The sequence below is a fragment of the Neophocaena asiaeorientalis genome, unplaced genomic scaffold (genome assembly GCF_003031525.2).
Source record: "Neophocaena asiaeorientalis asiaeorientalis breed wild unplaced genomic scaffold, Neophocaena_asiaeorientalis_V1.1 scaffold70, whole genome shotgun sequence".
In the NCBI taxonomy this organism is placed as follows: domain Eukaryota; kingdom Metazoa; phylum Chordata; class Mammalia; order Artiodactyla; family Phocoenidae; genus Neophocaena; species Neophocaena asiaeorientalis.
Window position 1 is genome coordinate 14,142,961 of NW_020175410.1, and position 19,008 is coordinate 14,161,968.

The following is a 19,008-nucleotide window of genomic DNA, read 5'->3' on the forward strand; positions in this document are numbered from 1 at the left end:
AAAAAAAAAAAAAAAAAAAAAGGTGTACCTGCCCTCACAGAATTCATCAACTAATTGGGGAAGTAAAATTAAACAATTAGAGAAGCATTAAACTATAATGTTTGACTAAAGGGCAATAACAGAAGAAAGACTGATGTGGGTCTGAGTAATTATGGAGGAAGTCAAATTTTATTTGGGCCTCCAACATTTTGGGCAATGATTAGGAAAGTTTACATGGAAGAAAGAATAAGAACATTTGTGAAAGAATGACCTGCTACAAGTAGTGAAGACAATGATCTTGAGGGGCGGGGGAAATTGCGCCAGATAAATAAGACAGGTAGGTATAAAGAGCACCGTAAAAGCAAGGGATGAGCTTGGACTTGCTATACTAGATGAACAAAGGATACTGTAGAAGGAGGTGAGCAACAGGATAAAAGCTATTTCCCATGAAAGCTATTTCAGTTGGTACTACTCTTATCACATCCTCTACCTCACTCCTACCCGCTGTGTACATTTCAACCAAGGATCTTGCCTCCTACTTCCTAGAGAAAATAAAGCCCATCAGGTAAATACTTCAGTTTACAGCTCAACCTTTCTATACTGTCACTTAATTCATTCAGTAAACATATAGTAAGCCTTTACCATGTGCTAAACAAAGCACTGTGCTAAGAAGAGGAAATGGAAATAAAGAGAAGACTTCCTAAAAAAAAAAAAAAAAAAAAAGAGAAGACTTCCTGACTGAAGAATGGAACAGGAAAGAAAGGAAGGTAATCAAGTATTTAAAATAATGGAGAAAGGTAGGTGCAAAAAAATAAAAAGTACAGATATTAAGAGAATGGAGGGAGAAATTTCTAGTCTAGGAGGATAGGTAAAGAAGATGACACAAAGGGTAATCTGGGACGAAGTGAGAGAATGGCATGGACATATATATACTACCAAATGTACTAGCTAGTGGGAAGCAGCCGCATAGCACAGGGAGATCAGCTGGGTGATTTGTGACAACCTAGAGGGGTGGGATAGGAAGGGTGGGAGGGAGATGCAAGAGGAAGGAGATATGGGGATATATGTATATGTATAGCTGATTCACTTTGTTATAAAGCAGAAATTAACACACCATTGTAAAGCAATTATACTCCAATAAAGATGTTTAAAAATAAAAAAGGTGACACAAAAGACATAACATTTGAACCAACTGGAATTATAAGTAGGAATACACTAAGCAAATCGGAGGGGGAAGGACAGTGTTAGACAGAAAAAACAGCATGCAAAAAAACCCCAGGGGTCTGAAAGATATGGGTGTATTTTGGAAACTCTAAGTATTTCAATATGGCTAAAATGAGGAAGAGGATTAGTAGATGAGGCTAACAGGTTAAGCAGTGATGTACTGCCGACTGACTCATCCCAACCAACGTCTGGGATGCCTCTACAGTTGTAGCCAACTTGCTGGGATAAAATGTGAAATTCACTTTTTAATCTATTGTGCAGAAAAGAGTTAACACAGAAGTTGTGAGATTTCTATCTCTTTAAAAAGGCCTGCTTACAAGTCTGCCCCTTAGCTGGCATCTGGAAACTTAGCTGGTAAATGGTTCTCTACACTAATATAAAAGTTTCCCTAAATTGTAAGGGAGTCTCATGTACAAGCAATATGGTTTATGCTGAACACATGTTTTCTTTCTGGAAGTCTGAATTTGGTATGTTCTGGCAGAGGATGCCCATTTGGCTGACACCTGATAAAAAAGAACTATGGTTTCCTAGGCTTAGGTGAGCTTCCTTAGTAGTCAAAACTTAGCATGTATCGTCACAACTGCAAGAGGAATGAAGTGTGCCTTCCTGTGACTCCACTAGGAGAGAATTTTAGAAGTTTGTGCCTACTTCCTCCAGACTTTGCCCCATGCTCCTTTTCAAACCTTTATGGGGCTGATTTTGCTTTGTATCCTTTTGCTGTAATAAATCTTAGCCTTGAGTACCACTAATATGTTGAATCCTATAAGTTCTTCTGGTGAACCACTGAACTGAGGAGTGGTCTTAGGGACCCTCAGCACACCCATACTCTGCCTTATTATACAGACATGTAAGGTGTAAGTTTCACTGATACAGGGAATGAAAAAAATAATGAGTTGTCTTGGTCTTGCTCCTTGTTCAAGATAATACTGAGCATGTGTTTACACGTACAGTTGCAAAGTATAAGTTTGACTTTAATTCTAGGCTATAGAAGTATTCTTTTGGGTACCAAACAGTTTTTCGGGTTTTTTTCCTTCCTAATTGTTTCCCAATTAGGGGAAAAAAAAATCCTTTTTATTTTTAATACTTCCCAACACTTAAAAAAGCAAAAGACCTCACATAAAATTGATAAACTGAAGGAATAAACAACACTGGGCCCTGCTCCTACGTGACAACAACATGTGAAGCTGAGCAGTCTCTGCCCCCTTTAGATGAGGTATGTTTTCTCCAGGTTTCACTTTTCCAGCTTTCACTTGGCCTTCTTCACTTACTTTATGAGCTGAGCTCACGTAGGCATTTATGTTCATGATCTCTGACATATATCTCTCCTCCCTCCCCATGACTCAATTAAAATCATAATGAATCTTTAAAAGGTATAAATCCATAATAAACCAAAAAATAAAAGAGACTAAGAAAGATTTCAACAGAAAAGGTGTGGCAGAATACTGATTAAGCAGGGTGGAGGAAGGAGCAGCCTAAAGCACACGTGAAGGGAGCCACAGTTATAGCAGACAGTTAGCTTACCTAGTAGAACCCTAGAAAGGCCCCAGGCTCAGAGAGAGATCGATGACAGGTAGAGATCAGAAAACAAATATATTGACCTTTAACTAATCACAGTATAGCCCTTTCTGCTGATTCAGCCAGGAAGAAGCCTGGTGGCAGGTAAAAGTTTTTCTCAAAACAAACTGAAAGAAGTGTCTGGGGAGAACTAAGGAGGCAAGTGTGGGTGTTTGTGTTCCAGAGTAGCCTCCCACATTCTGGCACTGGGGAAGGGAGGTTTGTGTCTCACCAAAGGAAACTGTTCCCCACTCACTGTCCTGAAAGGAAAGAGGCAAAATGACAAACATCACTGTAGTGACTTGCTTACTGTAACCCCTCCTACACTATTTAATAGTTTCAACTATGTACTGCCATAAGGAAAACCAACATATTTTTGAAAGAATACAAGGATGGAAGGTAAGAAAGCAGAAAGAAAATTTGATAATTAAGAATTCACTGGTAACTTTCACCAAAGAAAGTTTAGTGAAGTATAAGTTTGGAGCTTGTTTACAGTGGGTAGAAGAGAGAGCAAGACAGGAAGAGATGGGAAACTATGACTACAGTCTATTCATTCCTTCAAAGAATATGACAATGAAGTTGAAAGAAAACCACAAAGGGAGATATTAGATTCAAGGAAGACTGGTTATGTTCTAAATAGTGGAGACAAGAGGAATATGCAAGGGGCAAGAAAGACAGAAATAAGAAACACAGACAAAGAGGCTGAAAGCACAGAAGGGAGGGAAGAAACAGGTTATCAATCTTAGAGGAGACAGAAGGTGATGTTAACAAAAGGACAGGAAATAAAATAACCTTGGTTATAAAAAGGGATAACTTCTTCTGAGACAGAAGGAAAACAGAGTATTTTCAGATTTAAAGAAATACATATGGTCTAGAGGTAGCAAGATGAGATAATTTATAACTGATAGCTCCCATACTCACAGAAAAATGAGAAATAAGGCCATCTGCAAAGAAAAAAGGGGAGTAGAAATGGAATGTATGACTCGAGGGAAGTTATAACATTAGGTAGCATCCACTGAGGGGACTATGAGAGAATAAATGACAACATAAAAGAATTGTCAAGTGATCCTGAGCGTCCAGCTGCAGTCAGAGACCATGATCATGCAGTGTCACCAAACCACATCACCATCTAATTTTCTTAGCAGCCCTCAGAAACCCAAGTATGAGTGAAGAAGAAGGGTTTTCAGAGGCAGGATAAGGGCAGCAGAAAAACAAGAAATCTAGACTACTAAGGGTACTGGTAAGAAAACGGTATGATGATTCTGAATAGGGTTCAATATCTAGCTATGAATGGAAGGAGAAAGAAAACTAGTAATTGTAGAGAAATGTGGAATTAAAGAAGGGCTTTGAATCTATCCACCATCCACCTGTCCTCCTACATAGTTATCTGTAAGATACTGGGATAGGTTTATAGATTTTAGGAAAGGCTGGATAAGGTTGTGCTTTAATTGCACAGAAAGAGGAAGAGAGAGGGAAAGGAGAAAGGGGGTAAAATAGAATGGGAAAAAGAAGGAGGGGAAGAGAAAGAGGAAGAACTAATATACATCATTTTTCTGATGTAGTTAATAAATTATATGATGCCATCTATACTCTCTTAGTTTTCTATGTGCACATTTCTAAAACAACTGCTTGAAAGAAATTTTATATAACACACCATGTGAAACCAGCTATATTCTAAACAACTAATCACATTTTTCTCTAAAACAGACTCACTGCTTTAAAAAATGTTATATGTAAAATTAAATGCAACTGTTTCACAAAGTTTACAATTTGACATTTTATATACATTTTAACTTTATCATGACTTCAAAAACTCTCTAAAGGGGTAAAGAGTATTCAAATTGCAGAAATTCCTTCAGCTCACTGATACTATATATATATGTCACTTTTCCCTAATTTTCTTTTCATGTTCACTTATTTTAGAAATTCTTGGTTGATGAAATAGCTTACAAAATAGCAGGTAATACAATAAATGCAAACATCATAATACATTTTCCATTTTACAGACCTTACTTAATCGTGACTGAAGTACCAAGAGTTTGTTGTATTCTTCTGTTACTTTGTTGAGAAGAGTTTGCACATTTTCCTGAAAATCTAAATAATAAACAATTATAATAATTTCACTCTACAATAAAAGTCTGCTTCTTTCAATAAGTATTATTCATCAATTCATAACTTCAGAAAATTGCCTGCTAGAAGTAAAATTCATAGATTTAGTAACCAACAATTAAAACCTCAATAATGTGGAACACCTGCTACAAAGATTAACTTGACAATTTCACATTAAAATACATTAATTTCTTTTGGCATTCATTAATTTGTACATATTTGTTCATTCTTCATACAAATGGACAGGGGTAGGAAACATTTTATCTGTGAAGGAATATCAAAAAAATTAATTGAGGTTATAATTTGTAAAAATGAACTAATATAGGATTCCTATTAAGAAAGATAACTGAATGTCTTATTCTTTTAAAAAAAAATAAAACCCCGACAGACTTATTCAATAAAATACCACAACTTTTAAAGGTTTGGATCTATGGTATAAAATTAAGAATTATAGTGAGAAAAGATGGAAGTAGAGGAACAGAGGATAAAGAGACAAGGAAACTTGTAGACAGCTTTGGTTCTCTTTATATCACAATTACTGCATTGTAAAACTAGAAATGTACATTAAAGATTTAAGATTTCATGAACCTGAAAAAACAAGATGTTAAGATAACTCAAATTGGCTAAGTGATAAAATCATTAATTAACAGAGAAAGTTTATCAATTCATTTAAGAAAATTACTCTGTTTAATAATGTGGTAAAGCCTTTATTACCTTGAACTTCATATTTATAATCTTGCAATTCTAGTTCTTGATTTTCAGAAGTGTGAACACCAGAAGTCTCTTTCTCTTTCTCTTCTACATTTACTTCACATTTTAAAGCAGAAGTATAATGTTCACCAAGGACACTGCAAAAAGTCTGTTGACAACAAAATTAGGTATTTTATGAAATTAAAATTTTGATTTCTGCCACTAAAGATCATTAAACACTATTTTTCTATATGCAAAAGACAGTCAAAATGACACAGAAAAATCAGTAAGAAAACACTCTTCTATATACCAAATCAATCTGCAAAAGAAATAACCAAGTCTAAATCTTTCTCTCTCCACATATAGAATGTGAAATTCTTCTTACACCAGGAAAATATTGATAGTCTTCATTATCTATAATATATATCAAATATATCTATCAAATTATAACTTTTTGCTTCTTCCTCATAATGAATATATCTTGTACTTTAATCTACCACTTTCTGGCTTGGATCCTATTCTGATGTTATCTCTGTAAGGTCGACTACCCTTGTGAAAAACACCATAAGATGAGGACAGAAGTTCAAAAAGTAGTCTATAAATTCTATAGAAATTACAATATATGAAGTAGGAGATCACATTCATAGACTTTAACATAAGAGAATACTATTCTGTGGTTTACACATGGAAAAAAAAATATTTGACACATCATTCTGGTTTTTCTCCTGAGCAACAGATAATTTTATCATCACTTACAAATAACATATGCCACGTAATCATCTGATAAGCCCTCTAAATAAGTTTCACCTGTGCCCCTCATGCAACTGGAAATAACAATCAACAACTCCTAGACTTAACCAATTTGCTTATTGTTGCTATTTCTTGAAACTATACTATTAATAATTGACTTGATTAAATTTTCAACACAGTCCCTAAGGTAGAATTTTATCATAAATTGATAAATTGATTCAGGTTGGTAGAAACCCGATCATCCAACTTACAGGTGAGGCAACAGACCCAGAAAGATGAAGTAACTAGTCCATAGTAACATCAATGATTAGTGACAAAACCAGATTTCACGATGAACCCCAGGGGACCTCTCCATTACAAGCTGATTCATATTTCAACTTCAGATTAGGGGGTCAAGTAAAACCATTAATAGAAGAAAAGAAAATATAAAGTCAGCTTATAAATAAACTACTGTGACTTGGGCCCTCTTTCCATATTTACAGACTATCAACAATGGATATGAAAGGACAATCAATGCCTGAACCCTTCGGCAGAGGTGGAGGCTGAATGAATGTGGTTATTTCTGACTTTCTTTTGCTTTTTTGAATACTGTTTTCGAACTATTCTGTAGGTAATCAGAATCAGTAAGGGAGCTTTACCTTCCCAACTAATACCATCCTCCTCCCTCTTCGATTCACAAATACACAGGCTAGGATGGAGATCTGTGACAAAGCCTAGGCATGTATTTTAAATTTTGAACTATTTCAAATATGCAGAAAAAGTAGTTCATCTATTACCTAGCTGTAACAAATACTAATATTTTGTCATATTATATCCATATTTTTAAAAAGAAATAGAACATTACATACAGATTTGAAGATTTCTGAATTAAGTACTGCTTACCTATTTCATTCACCTGTCTCTCTGCCCAGAGGTGATTACTCTAACATGCATGTTTTTATACTTTTTCTTTTGAGATTTGCTGATATTAGTACACCTAGCAAACACTGCAATATGGTGTTCCATTGTACAGATATAACACAATTTGTTTATTCATTTGTCTGTAGATAAAAACCTGAGTTGTTTCTAATTTTTGACTTAACATAGACATTCTTGCAATGAACATATCTGGTTGTGCACAAATGTGAGCCTAAGTAGAAGTAAATGCCTGGGCTGTGTGATGTACATATCTTCAACAATATACCTTGCCAATCTGCTTCTCAAGGTAGTACACCCCCACCAGCAGTGTAGAAGCGCTCCTATTTCACCTGATCTTCACAAATATATTTATACTTGGCATAATTAGTTTTTAGATTTGGCAATCTACAGTGTGAAATCTTATCTCACTAGTCTTGTGCAAGATCCCCAGGTAAGTCATCAAATCACTCAACCACCAAAGCGGGCAGGGGTAGGAGACAGACCTGCTTAAGGCTCTATCGGTCTGTTTTTTTAAATTAGGCATAACTTTTGTGTATTCTACTGCTGAGATAATTTACCTAGATTTCTTTTGTTTCGAACTGATTATCAGGAAAACATTTTCTTTTCTTTTTTTTTTTTTTGCGGTACGCGGGCCTCTCACTGTTGTGGCCTCTCCTGTTGCGGAGCACAGGCTCCGGACGTGCAGGCTCAGCGGCCATTGCTCACAGGCCTAGCCGCTCCGCTGCATGCGGGATCTTCCCGGACCGGGGGTCAAACCTGTGTCCCCTGCATCGGCAGGCGGACGCTCAACCACTGCGCCACCAGGGAAGCCCCAGGAAAACATTTAAATGCTCATTTTAAACTTAAAAACTCAGCAATATTTTCTAAATACAGTTCCGAGGTAAGATAGTAGGGAAAACTAAGATGATTCTGCCTATCAAATTTATAGTAACTTAAAATTTAGCATTTCTTGTCTGAAAGTACTTTAAAAATATATATATCTTTATTGGAGTATAATTGCTTCACACTGTTGTGTTAGTTTCTGTTGTACAACAAAGCGAATCAACTATAACATATACATGTATCCCCATATACCCTCCCTCTTGAGCCTCCCTCCCACCCTCCCTATCCCACCCCTCTAGGTCATCACAAAGCACCGAGCTGATCTCCCTGTACTACGCAGCAGCTTCCCACTAGCCCATCCATTTTACATTTGTAGTGTATATATGTCAGTGCTACTCTCTCACTGAGTCCCAGCTTCCCCTTCCCTGTGTCCTCAAGTCTGTTCTCTACGTCTGCGTCTTTATTCCTGCCCTGCCACTAAGTTCATCAGTAATGTTTTTTTAGATTCCATATATGTGCATTAGCATAGGGTATTTGTTTTTCTCTTTCTGACTTAATTCACTCTGTATGACACTCTAAGTCCATCCACCTCATTACAAATAACTCAATTTTGTTTCTTTTTATGGCTGGGTAATATTCCCCTGTATATATTTGCCATATCTTCTTTATCCATTCATCTGTTGATGGACATTTAGGTTGCTTCCATGTCCTGGATATTGTAAATAGTGCTGCAGTGAACACTGTGGTTCATGTATCTTTTTGAATTATGGTAAAAGTACTTTTTAACTAATACCTTACCTGTGTAAAATGAGAACATTCTTCAGACACTGCCCTGTGAAGTTTTCCAATGAGCATTTGTAAAGGCTTCACTTCATCACCTAATAGAATAGATATTGCATTAAAATGTTCAGTTTACATACTTAGAAACTATTTTCATATTAAATCTATGTCAACTGGAAGCTTCCTGGCAATAAGATTAGTTTTAAATTCTTTATTTCTTTCAATGTTATTTTGTGCTGCTCAGTGTTAACCAGCTAAGATAATCTGTAGGATTTTCAATTTATATCCCACAAAATGATACAAAGAAGTGACTTACTATTTTTTTTTACTACAACCCAATACTAGAAATACATCATACAGCATAACCTATTACATATATACATCCATATAAAACTGAAACAAAAATTTCACAAATCAACATTTACTCTTTCTACATGCTATGCACGCCAATGTGTTCTGTTCTACTTTATCACTGGACTGACTTCATCGCCCATTAATGGACTCATTACTTAACTTGTAGCCTGAAACACTACAGATTCTATCTGAAGAGGATACCAATACAAACAATATATGCTTAAAATCTTATTCAACTGACAAAGAACTGCTGAAGTGAAAAAGTACAGTATTCTTATTTAAGTCACACTTTAAATTCTACTCTGTTCAACAAAACAATTCCAAACGTACGAGCCACCTCACTCCCAAAGGCAGATCTGTCCAGAGTGGGGGCCTAAAGATACCTTGAACAGAGGAAGTTTAATTTAATTAATTAAATAAGTATTAAAGGTAAAAGTTAACTGCAACTAGTCTTCCACTTATGGTTCCTTAAATATTGTTCCTTACACAGTACCATCTTAGTCTTTGGCTCACTCTACAGTCTCCCAGGGCATCTCATTCTTGTCCTTGGCCTCAAATGATCTTTTGATTTACAAATCTTTATCTTGTGCCTAATCCTCCCTCTTAGGTTTCAGCTTTCTATTTTCAACTGCCTAACAGATATCTCTCCTTTTTTAATTAATTAATTTATTTGTGGTTTTTTTTTAAAAAAACATCTTTGGAGTATAATTGCTTTACAACGTTGTGTTAGTTTCTGCTGTACAACAAAGTGAATCAGCTGTACGTATACATATATCCCCATATCTCCTCCCTCTTGCGTCTCCCTCCCACCCCTCTAGGTGGTCACAAAGCACCGAGATGATCGCCCTGTACCATGCTGCTGCTTCCCACTAGCTATCTATTTTACATTTGGTAGTGTATATGTGTCCATGCCACTCTCTCACTTCATCCCAGCTTACCCTTACCCCTCCCCATGTCCTCAAGTCCATTCTCTACATCTGCGTCATTATTCTTGTCCTGCCCCTTAGATATCTCTTTTTCAAAGTCAATAGGTATTTTTAACTCAATGTTCCAAGCTTAATTTACTATTTTTTCCACAAATCTGACCCTTATCCTCCTCATGACTGGAGTGGAGTCGCCCTCATTCCAACTACTCAAGCTAGAAACTTAGGGATCATTCTCAACTCCTTCCCCTTTTACTGTTAATATTAACTGCAGACTACAGCCTACCTGTTTTTGTTTTTTTTAAAACATCTTTACTGGGGTATAATTGCTTTACAATGGTGTATTAGTTTCTGCTTTAGAACAAAGTGAATCAGTTATACATATACATATGTTCCCATATCTCTTCCCTCTTGCGTCTCCCTCCCTCCCATCCTCCCTATCCCACCCCTCCAGGCGGTCACAAAGCACCGAGCTGATATCCAGCCTACCTCTTTAACTCTTAAACTTTCCTTCCTTCTCCAATCCCCAATGACATTTTAGTTCAACATCTTAATGTTAACAGAATTACTGCCAAAGTTGCTTAACTGGTCTTCCCATCACTTATAACCTCTCCCAATTTGCCTCAATGCTGTCATCTTAAAAATCTTACGATGTTACTCTCACTATTGAAAATCCTGCATTAGGTCTTATCACCATTGGCATAAAGATTAAAAATGCTTCACTTAGGGTATATGAAGTCTTTTCTTACCAAGCTCCTGCCAATCTTTCCATCTTTATCCCTCAGTACTTTTTCACACACCTTGAATTCTCAACTCTCCAAAATGGATGCAGTCTCTCATATCTCTACATTTAAAGCTCAAGAGCTTTCGCTAAAATTCCAACCTCCCTACTCCTGCCTACTGCCTCACTCTTCCAGGAAGTACTAGACTTTTCTCCTCTCTCCTTCCATTCTTTCTGTTCATTCTTCTAGTATAGAAATTTTCCTATTGTTTTCTAAGAGTTTATTTTATATTGCTTTCCCACAGGACTGCTGACTTCTTGGGGAAAATAACTCAGTGATTTTTAGATTTCTCAAGCACGTAAACGAGTATCCTATAGATTATATGAACAAATGAGTCCAGGACTGGAATACCCAGTCATGTTCCTCTATGGGGTCTAAGTCAAGAACAGAATCATGGAGTGGTGGGCTCTAAGTGATACTTATTTGTTTCATAATACTTATAATTTTGTTAGAAATCATTTACCTGTTTCTTGTGTTTTTATATTCTGTAGCTCTAGCTGGTGTATTTTCTGAAGTTCCTTGATCTTATCCTCTTGAGCAGAAATAAGCTCCTGCTTAAGACTGCAAAGAGCTTTATCTTTTTCGTTTTTCATATATTCACGAACCTGATCCACATGAGTTGAATAAACCAGAGAGAGGCAAATACGTTGAGCTTCCATCTGTAGCCTTAAATCATTCTTAAAGTAAATTAATGTGTAGGTTAGAATATTTTTAAATGACAAATCAGGTAATTTAACTTTTTTTTTGCATATACTGATTACAAGGGAGGAAATACATGAAATTATAGTTTAAAATTTCATGTAAGAGAAGTGACGTCTAATTTAAATTTTTTCTCACTTATTCTGTTGCACTGACCTACCTATCTTTTTTCAAGGAAAATAGCACAATATTTTCATTACTTCAACTTCATAGTAAATTTTGATATTTGGTATAGCTAGGATGGCCTGATCTTTCATTTTTGTTCAAAAATAACATTTTAAAACAAGTATAGAGAAATGCAAATAATAATGTAATAAACACTATGTACACACATCCCAAATTAACAAATACAATTGTTTTATCTTTTTTTTTTCATTTCTCTCCTCCCTACATATTTTTTTGGTTTAGAAAGAAAACATAGATAAAATTTAATCTACTATGTTCTCATTCCTCCTTCTCCAGAGGCCATCATTATCATAAATTTGATCATAAATTTGCTGCAAGTACAGTTCATTTCTTATACTCTCACTTCTCAATCCATCTATAACCAATGCATTATACTTTGTTTTTAAGAATTTACACAAATGGTGCAAAATGGTATTTATTTTGCAAATTACTCTTCTCATTCAATATACTTCTAAGATCTATCCATGGAGATACAGATGAATTTAACTGTGGTATTATATATATGAATATAGCACAATTTGTCCATTTCCTTTTTGGAGATCAACTGGATTATTTCTAAATGTTTTGATATTTCAAAAAATGCTGCAATAAATTCATATACATATGCCCTGTACAAATATGCTAGTGTTTCTCTAGCATAGTGGTTCTCAAACTTTAGCACACATCAAAATCACCTGGAGTGCTTATGAAAACAGATTGCTGGGCCCCTCTCCCAGAGCATCTAGCTCAGAAGGTCTGGTGTGGGCCCCAGAATTTGAATTTTAACCTGTTTTCAAGTGATGCTGATGCTGCTGGTCAGGGACTACACTGAGTGCCACCTAGAAATGTAAATGCTGCATCACAGATTATGTATATTAACTGCATTAGATTTTAACACATTTTTATAATTACACCAATTTACACTGATATTTAACAGTGCAGGTGAATACTCATCTCCCCACATTCTTATCACACTTTTTATTGTGAAACTTATTTTGCCACTGACAGGTATAAAATGCTATTTTATTGTTATATCAATTTATAATGTTGAAGTATCTTTTCATGTTTATGAGCCAATTAGTTTAGTCCCAAGAGTAGAAGTATTTTTGTGGCTTCAGCATTATTTCTAAGCATATTTAGATTGCTCTTAGGTGTTATTATGTAAGTTGTTGCTCAATTTCTTCCATGAGCTTCCTTCCACAGACACACACCTCACTCCTCTCCCCATCACTAAGGGGGTTTGTCTTGGTAGTGATGAGTGGGGCAGGGACAGCTTATGGGTTTGCCTCTGTTTACTTTATGGAAGTTAATGTCAAGGAGATGGTACCTGAATGTCACTGAAAATGTCTTTAGTTAGAAAAAATAAAATTCTTACTGAGAAGATATGACCATTTTGATGGCTTCAAATTTAGGTCCTCCCCCAGTAATGTTTTTTAAAAAAATTTAAATGATCTGTGGCATTTTTAGAAGTGATTACATTAAAACCAATTATGATTTTGAAAACTATTTCAGATACTTAACAAAGCATTAATAGTTATGCAGTTAGAACATCTTAACTCTATTTAGCTTATTAAAATGTAAAATATCCTAATATCTGATATAAGATCACAAATGTGAGTACATTTATTAGAAGTAAAAAGAAAAAACTTTCCAGTGGCTTCCTACTGTATACAGAATAAAATCTCAACTTCTTATGCAGTCTGTAAGGCTCTACAAGATCTGGTCTTTTGCTTCTTCAAACTCTTTTTCTTCTACTCTCCTTCCCTCAAACTCAACTAAATACGTCTTTATTCTGTTCCTCAAACTCATCTCTGTCATCACAATTGCTCTAATTTCCATGTGGTAGACTCCTCGCTGCCATTCAGATGGCAGCTCAGATGTTAATTCCTCCTAGACACCTTTCCTGACCACCCTATTTAATGCTGCCACCACCACTACCCACCATTCTCTATCACATTATCTGTTTTATTTTCCTTATAAAACATCACTTTTCTTAACTATTCTACTTGTTTCCTCATTTATTGCCTGCCTCCCTCACTAGAATATATGCTCTTTGAGAGCAGGAACCTTCTTTCTCTTGTTCACCACTATTCCTACCTGGCAAGAGACTCAATAAATACTTGTTATAGAAATGAAGAAACACATAAAGCTCTAGTTAGCACCATTATACAAGATGTCCAGTGGAATTTTCATGTCATTTCTATTTTCAGTATCCAGCAAATATAAATCATCAGGAGTGACCTAGTATTACTCATTATATGCACTGTTTAACTGTATTTAGAATTAATACATTTCCCCCCCACTTCAGGCAAAACAAGACTCTGAGAAAACGCTAGGATTTAAACCAAGATTTTTTTCTCAGGGAAATATAGTTTCATAACTACTGAACAACTATATAGAGCACTGAAAAGTCTGAGAGTTAATTTTCAGTTGTGGAACCTTGAAAACACCAATACAAAATGAGACTGAAACCAATCTTTGGGATTGCAACAAAATATTACAAAATAACTTTTCTAAAGCTCAGACTCTTGTGATTTAAACTCTTGCCTTTTCAAAGAAAATGTGTTCTATGTTCTATTTCCTGAGCAGATTAACTAAAAGATTAACTAAAAGAGCAGCAACAACGTTTAAGGCAACAATGTTTAAGAATTAAAAAGATAAAAGAAATGATAAATGATAGGCTTAAGTGAGAATTACATTACAGGGTTACTTTCATTCTCTTGTAAGGTTAATTTATGTTTTATGACGATGAAAATTTTTAGTATGAAATGTACGCTGTAGCATATACATGTAAGTAAACATACCTGTTCTGATTTAAGTACACTGAGCTCCTGCTGAAGTTTATCATTTTCACCTGGTTCAGTTGTCCCAAGTGATGATTCATTTGTCACTGACGGCAAGTGATCAAAAAACCATTCTTGCTTGTTTTCTTTTCCAAGAGTCATATTTTCAATAGGAATTTCATTTAACTCCATTATTTTTGATTCTTCACCAAAATCTTTACTTATTTTAGGAACATACCCTCCAGAATCCCTGCTTGTCAAAACTCCATCTTTTAAAGAGCTTAAATGGACAGCACACACATTTACATCTTCTGTCCTATTATGGTTAATTATGATTTCTAGCTCTCTACATCTCAATAAAACTTGCTCTTTTTCTTGCTTTAAAGATTTAACTTCTTCCCTTAGAAAACTAATCTCGCTATGTTTCTGTTTTAATTGTTCAGAAAGATCAGACAGTCTCTCTGACAGTTCTAATTTTTCTCGCTTGGTTACCTCAAGCTTTTCCATAAGTTCTGTTGTATCTTTCTCAACAACCTCACCAATTTCCAATGGTTCTGCTGTAAAAGTTTTGTCATCATCAAAGACTGAACTTTTTATTTTCACTATAGTTGGGTTTATTCTTTGCAAATGATGAAGCTCTTCACTAAGTGCTTTAAGCTTACTTTTATATTCAACTTCTTGTTTATTTTTACTGTCTTCTAAATCGGTTTTTACCTTGAGAAGGCAAGCATAATCCTCCTGTAACTCTTGATAATTAACTTCAAAATTTTTTTCAGCAAATGAAAAAGTGTTCCTTTGCTTTTCAATCTCTTCAGTTAGCTGAATACATTGTTTTTTGAGGTTCTCATTTTCCTCTGTAAGTATTTCTATTTCTTTTTGCCAGCTACAGTCTTTGGATCTGTACTTAATGGAGTCTATGAAAATTAATCTTTCTTCTTGGTTAACAGGAGTATATATTTGCCACATGTCTTCAAGGGCCTTCTTTTCATCTTTAAGAATGCTATTCTCTGCTTCAAGTTGTGCAAGTTGTTCTTGAAGGTCATCCTCTTTTTCCTTCATTTGTTTCTCCAATAATTCAGTTTTAAGTTGTAATTCTTGAACTTCTTGTTCAAGTGTACCCTTTTCTTTTTCTTCTTGTCTGAGTATTTCAATTTCTTTTTGAAGTTCATTGATATGAAGGGTCATTTCTTCTGATTTTGAATTCACAAGGGATTGCTGTAAATCTTTCAGCTTTGAAATTTCCAAAATTAACTGGTTCTGCTTAGTTATCAAATTGTCTTTCTCAAACTGCATGGTTTCTATCTTTTGACTCATTTCATTCTGTAAGCCATCTATCTGCTGTTTATAGTGAATGCCTAAGTTATCTTTAAGCTTTTCAATATTTATTTGATGTTCAATTTCCAAATCTTCCTTCAGTTTGGAAAGTTCTTCTTCATGACTAAACAGGAGCTGTGTCCTCAGCCTCTCTAGCTCAGCTTCTTGTGATTCAGCCATTCTGTCTAATACAGCATTTTTTTCTCTTTCTAACATTTCAAGCTTTATCTTATAATGTGTAACTTCTGCTTCATGTTTTAATTCTAGTTCCTTCCTAGATTCAGATGCAGAAATAATCTCCGCTTTCAAATCTTTCACTGTACTAAGGGACTTGTGTGCTTCATTGAGTTTACTTTCTTGTTCAGCTATAGTCTGTCTAGCCCTCTGTATTTGGTCCCTTGAAAAGCTCAATTCTTCAAAAAGGTCTTCAAGCTGTCTCTGTAGAACAGACTTTTCTCCTGAAATTACTCCTAGTTCTTCCTTGAGTTTTTCCTTTTGAGAGTTAGTATCTTGCAATTTTATATTCAGTTCATTTATTGCCATATTCATTAACTTTATTTGATCTTCATTAACTGTAATATTTGGACACGATCTTAAAGCATTCTCCATTTCTCCCTTATGTTGTGTTTTAAGTTCATCTATCTGTGACATGTGTTGTTTTATTAATTCTTGTTTCATCTGTACTATCTGCTGCCCATACATCTCATCCAGCTCTGCCCGGAGTTGTTCTAACTTTCTTTGTGTTTCTTGTTCCATTCTTTGTAGAATATCAGTTTCAAATTGACTATCTTTATGATTTTTCTTCTGAAGTTCTTCAACTGTCCCCATTAATTGTTTTATTTCCTCAGAACACTGTCTTTCCTTTTGCTTGGAATTAGTCAGCTCTAATTTCATATTTTTTATCTCTTGGTTCTTTTGTACAACCTTTTCTTGTAATTCTTCCAGTAATTTATCAGCAGTTGTGACTTTATCCTTTAGCTCAAGAGTTTTTTTTTCTTCTTCTATTATTTTTGTATTTAATTCTTCAATGACTGCTTCCTTTTCCTGTATTTCTTTATTTGAGCTTTCTACTTTTTTATCCTGTTCCTTTATAAAGAAAAAATGAAAATATAAAAATGGCATTTTTAGTTCCTGGTTACTTATACCCCTTAACCCCATTACCAAAAGACTGACAGAAGACTGCTTTTTACATTATCCTACAAAAAGTAGCTGCTGAGCCTGCCCCTTAATTTTTCTTACGTCAGTGAGACACAGGACTTGTGTAGTCAATACTATCTATGAGCAGTGTTGGCCTTCTTGGTGGGAAGAAATTTTTCTTACATTGCTATGACTAAATTTTTTAGTTTAAAAATTCAGTGGGATTAAAATGTGTCTAAACCATTATACATTCTTCTTTCTTATTAACTGATTAACATTCTATGTATTTAGTATTTGCAATAGCTAGAGCACTACATACTCTTTACATTTCCAGAAGATAGTCCTAAAAATATATCAGAGTTCCTCCCATATAGTGTTTTAGTGACCTGAAGGTTTGGTGGGCAAGTGTTATGAAAAGAGTAAAACAACAAACACAGGTTCCTGTAAGTCAGCCTTAACTTCACTCCTGGGGCTAAATGAATTAAAAGTTCAGGGATATGCCATGCTTAAGTGGTTGAATCGCAAGTGATATGCAAGACAATTATACCATTTATGGCATATCAATTTGATTCTAGATTTTTGGTGTGAATAGAAATTTGAAAGCAGAACAGATTTTTCCCCCCACTTCTGATTTGGGACTCTATTTTGGAACTGTGGATAAATCAAAACCCAGAACATATGCCGAGGTATGTCCCTAATCATTCGCAGAAGTGTTAGAGCATAAGAGAGTCGAGTAGAAGCCCTGGAGACAAAGTTTTGTCTCTGTTACTTAGTTGCCTGAGTAGTTAAGGGCTGTAGTCCCAAGGACCAAAAAAAAAGTAAAATCCACAGAACAGAACAGAATATATGTAAAGTAATTAAAATCACCTTCAGGAGACAAAAGTCCAAGGCCAAGAGGACTTAAAGGCACCTCAAATGAATGTATTAACATACCTAAAAAAAAGAATGACAGGGCCTAGGAAAAAAGAAAGCCTCAGAGAGAAATATTGGCAGTCCCCATTTAAGTACAGTTCAGAAAAGAGAATCAAGGTACCATGAGACTTTGAGAATTCTAATCCCTCTGGGAAAACCATACCAAATGTAGAAAGCAAGGTAGGGGTCTATTGTAAACAGAATTAAGAATTTCAGTCCAAAGGCATGACCATTTCTACTGTGAGACGGATATATGAGGTTATCACAGCCTAATGCCACTGAACATTTGATTCTCTAACATCCCTTGATCTCATGCTCACTTGAGCAAAATCCTATCAGTTTTCGTCTTGGTATCACATATCCCATCAATGTCACCATATGTTACTAGCAAGTACTAAGCCTTCAGACTTTAATTTCTGGACTAAAATATGACATTTAAATCAGTTTAATCTCTTTAAATCTTGGTGTTTTCACCTGTAAAATAAAGATGATATTATTTTCTCTATCTCACAGAATATGTTTGAATCTAAAATAAATATATTAAGGTATTAATTCTCACTGTGCGACATACACACATAATATATTTATATACTAGAAAAAAATCTGTAAGGCATTTGGAGTCTCTAAGAAAGTAAAATCAGTTCACGGCAGTCAACTTCAGTTAAACTGTTAAGTAATTAGTCTTGAAAATGTTAATGTTGTTATAAAATCTTTAATATTTATTTATATATCCTTGTTTTTCATGGGGGGAACTCTCATAAAATAAAAAGTATCAATTCAAAACTGTCCAACACTTGATATTACCGCAAACAACAATTCTTCATTCAATTATTAAATAGTACAAATTCATGGTTCACTTTTCTTACTACCATTTATTCCACAGTACATGGTTTTAAACCACTTATATGGTGTTGCAAAAAAAAGATAGCTCTGTGGTTAAGGATACAATCCCTCTATTTTTTGGAAACAGACCTGAGAGAGTAAGGAATAATATAGTTCCTGCCTGTGATGACTGTACCATGGGAAGTTCAGAGGATTAGGACAGTAAGAATGAACCTGGAACAGTTAATGCAGTTGCCTCAGAAACCAAGACAGTTCCAACTATCATCCTAA

General features: G+C 35.1%; 1 protein-coding gene across 11 annotated transcripts in view; it reads right to left on the minus strand.

Annotated features, from left to right (window-relative positions):
- Positions 1 to 19,008, minus strand: part of AKAP9 (A-kinase anchoring protein 9) — a 147,669-nt gene that overhangs the window by 89,135 nt on the left and 39,526 nt on the right. For all 11 annotated transcript variants that reach the window (XM_024767016.1, XM_024767014.1, XM_024767013.1 and 8 more), the window contains 5 exons: positions 14,554 to 16,932; positions 11,349 to 11,562; positions 8,845 to 8,924; positions 5,581 to 5,725; positions 4,766 to 4,851 (listed from right to left, as the gene is read on the minus strand). In XM_024767016.1, coding sequence (XP_024622784.1) covers positions 4,766 to 4,851; positions 5,581 to 5,725; positions 8,845 to 8,924; positions 11,349 to 11,562; positions 14,554 to 16,932 — 2,904 coding nt within the window. The remainder of the gene's footprint in view (positions 1 to 4,765; positions 4,852 to 5,580; positions 5,726 to 8,844; positions 8,925 to 11,348; positions 11,563 to 14,553; positions 16,933 to 19,008) is intronic.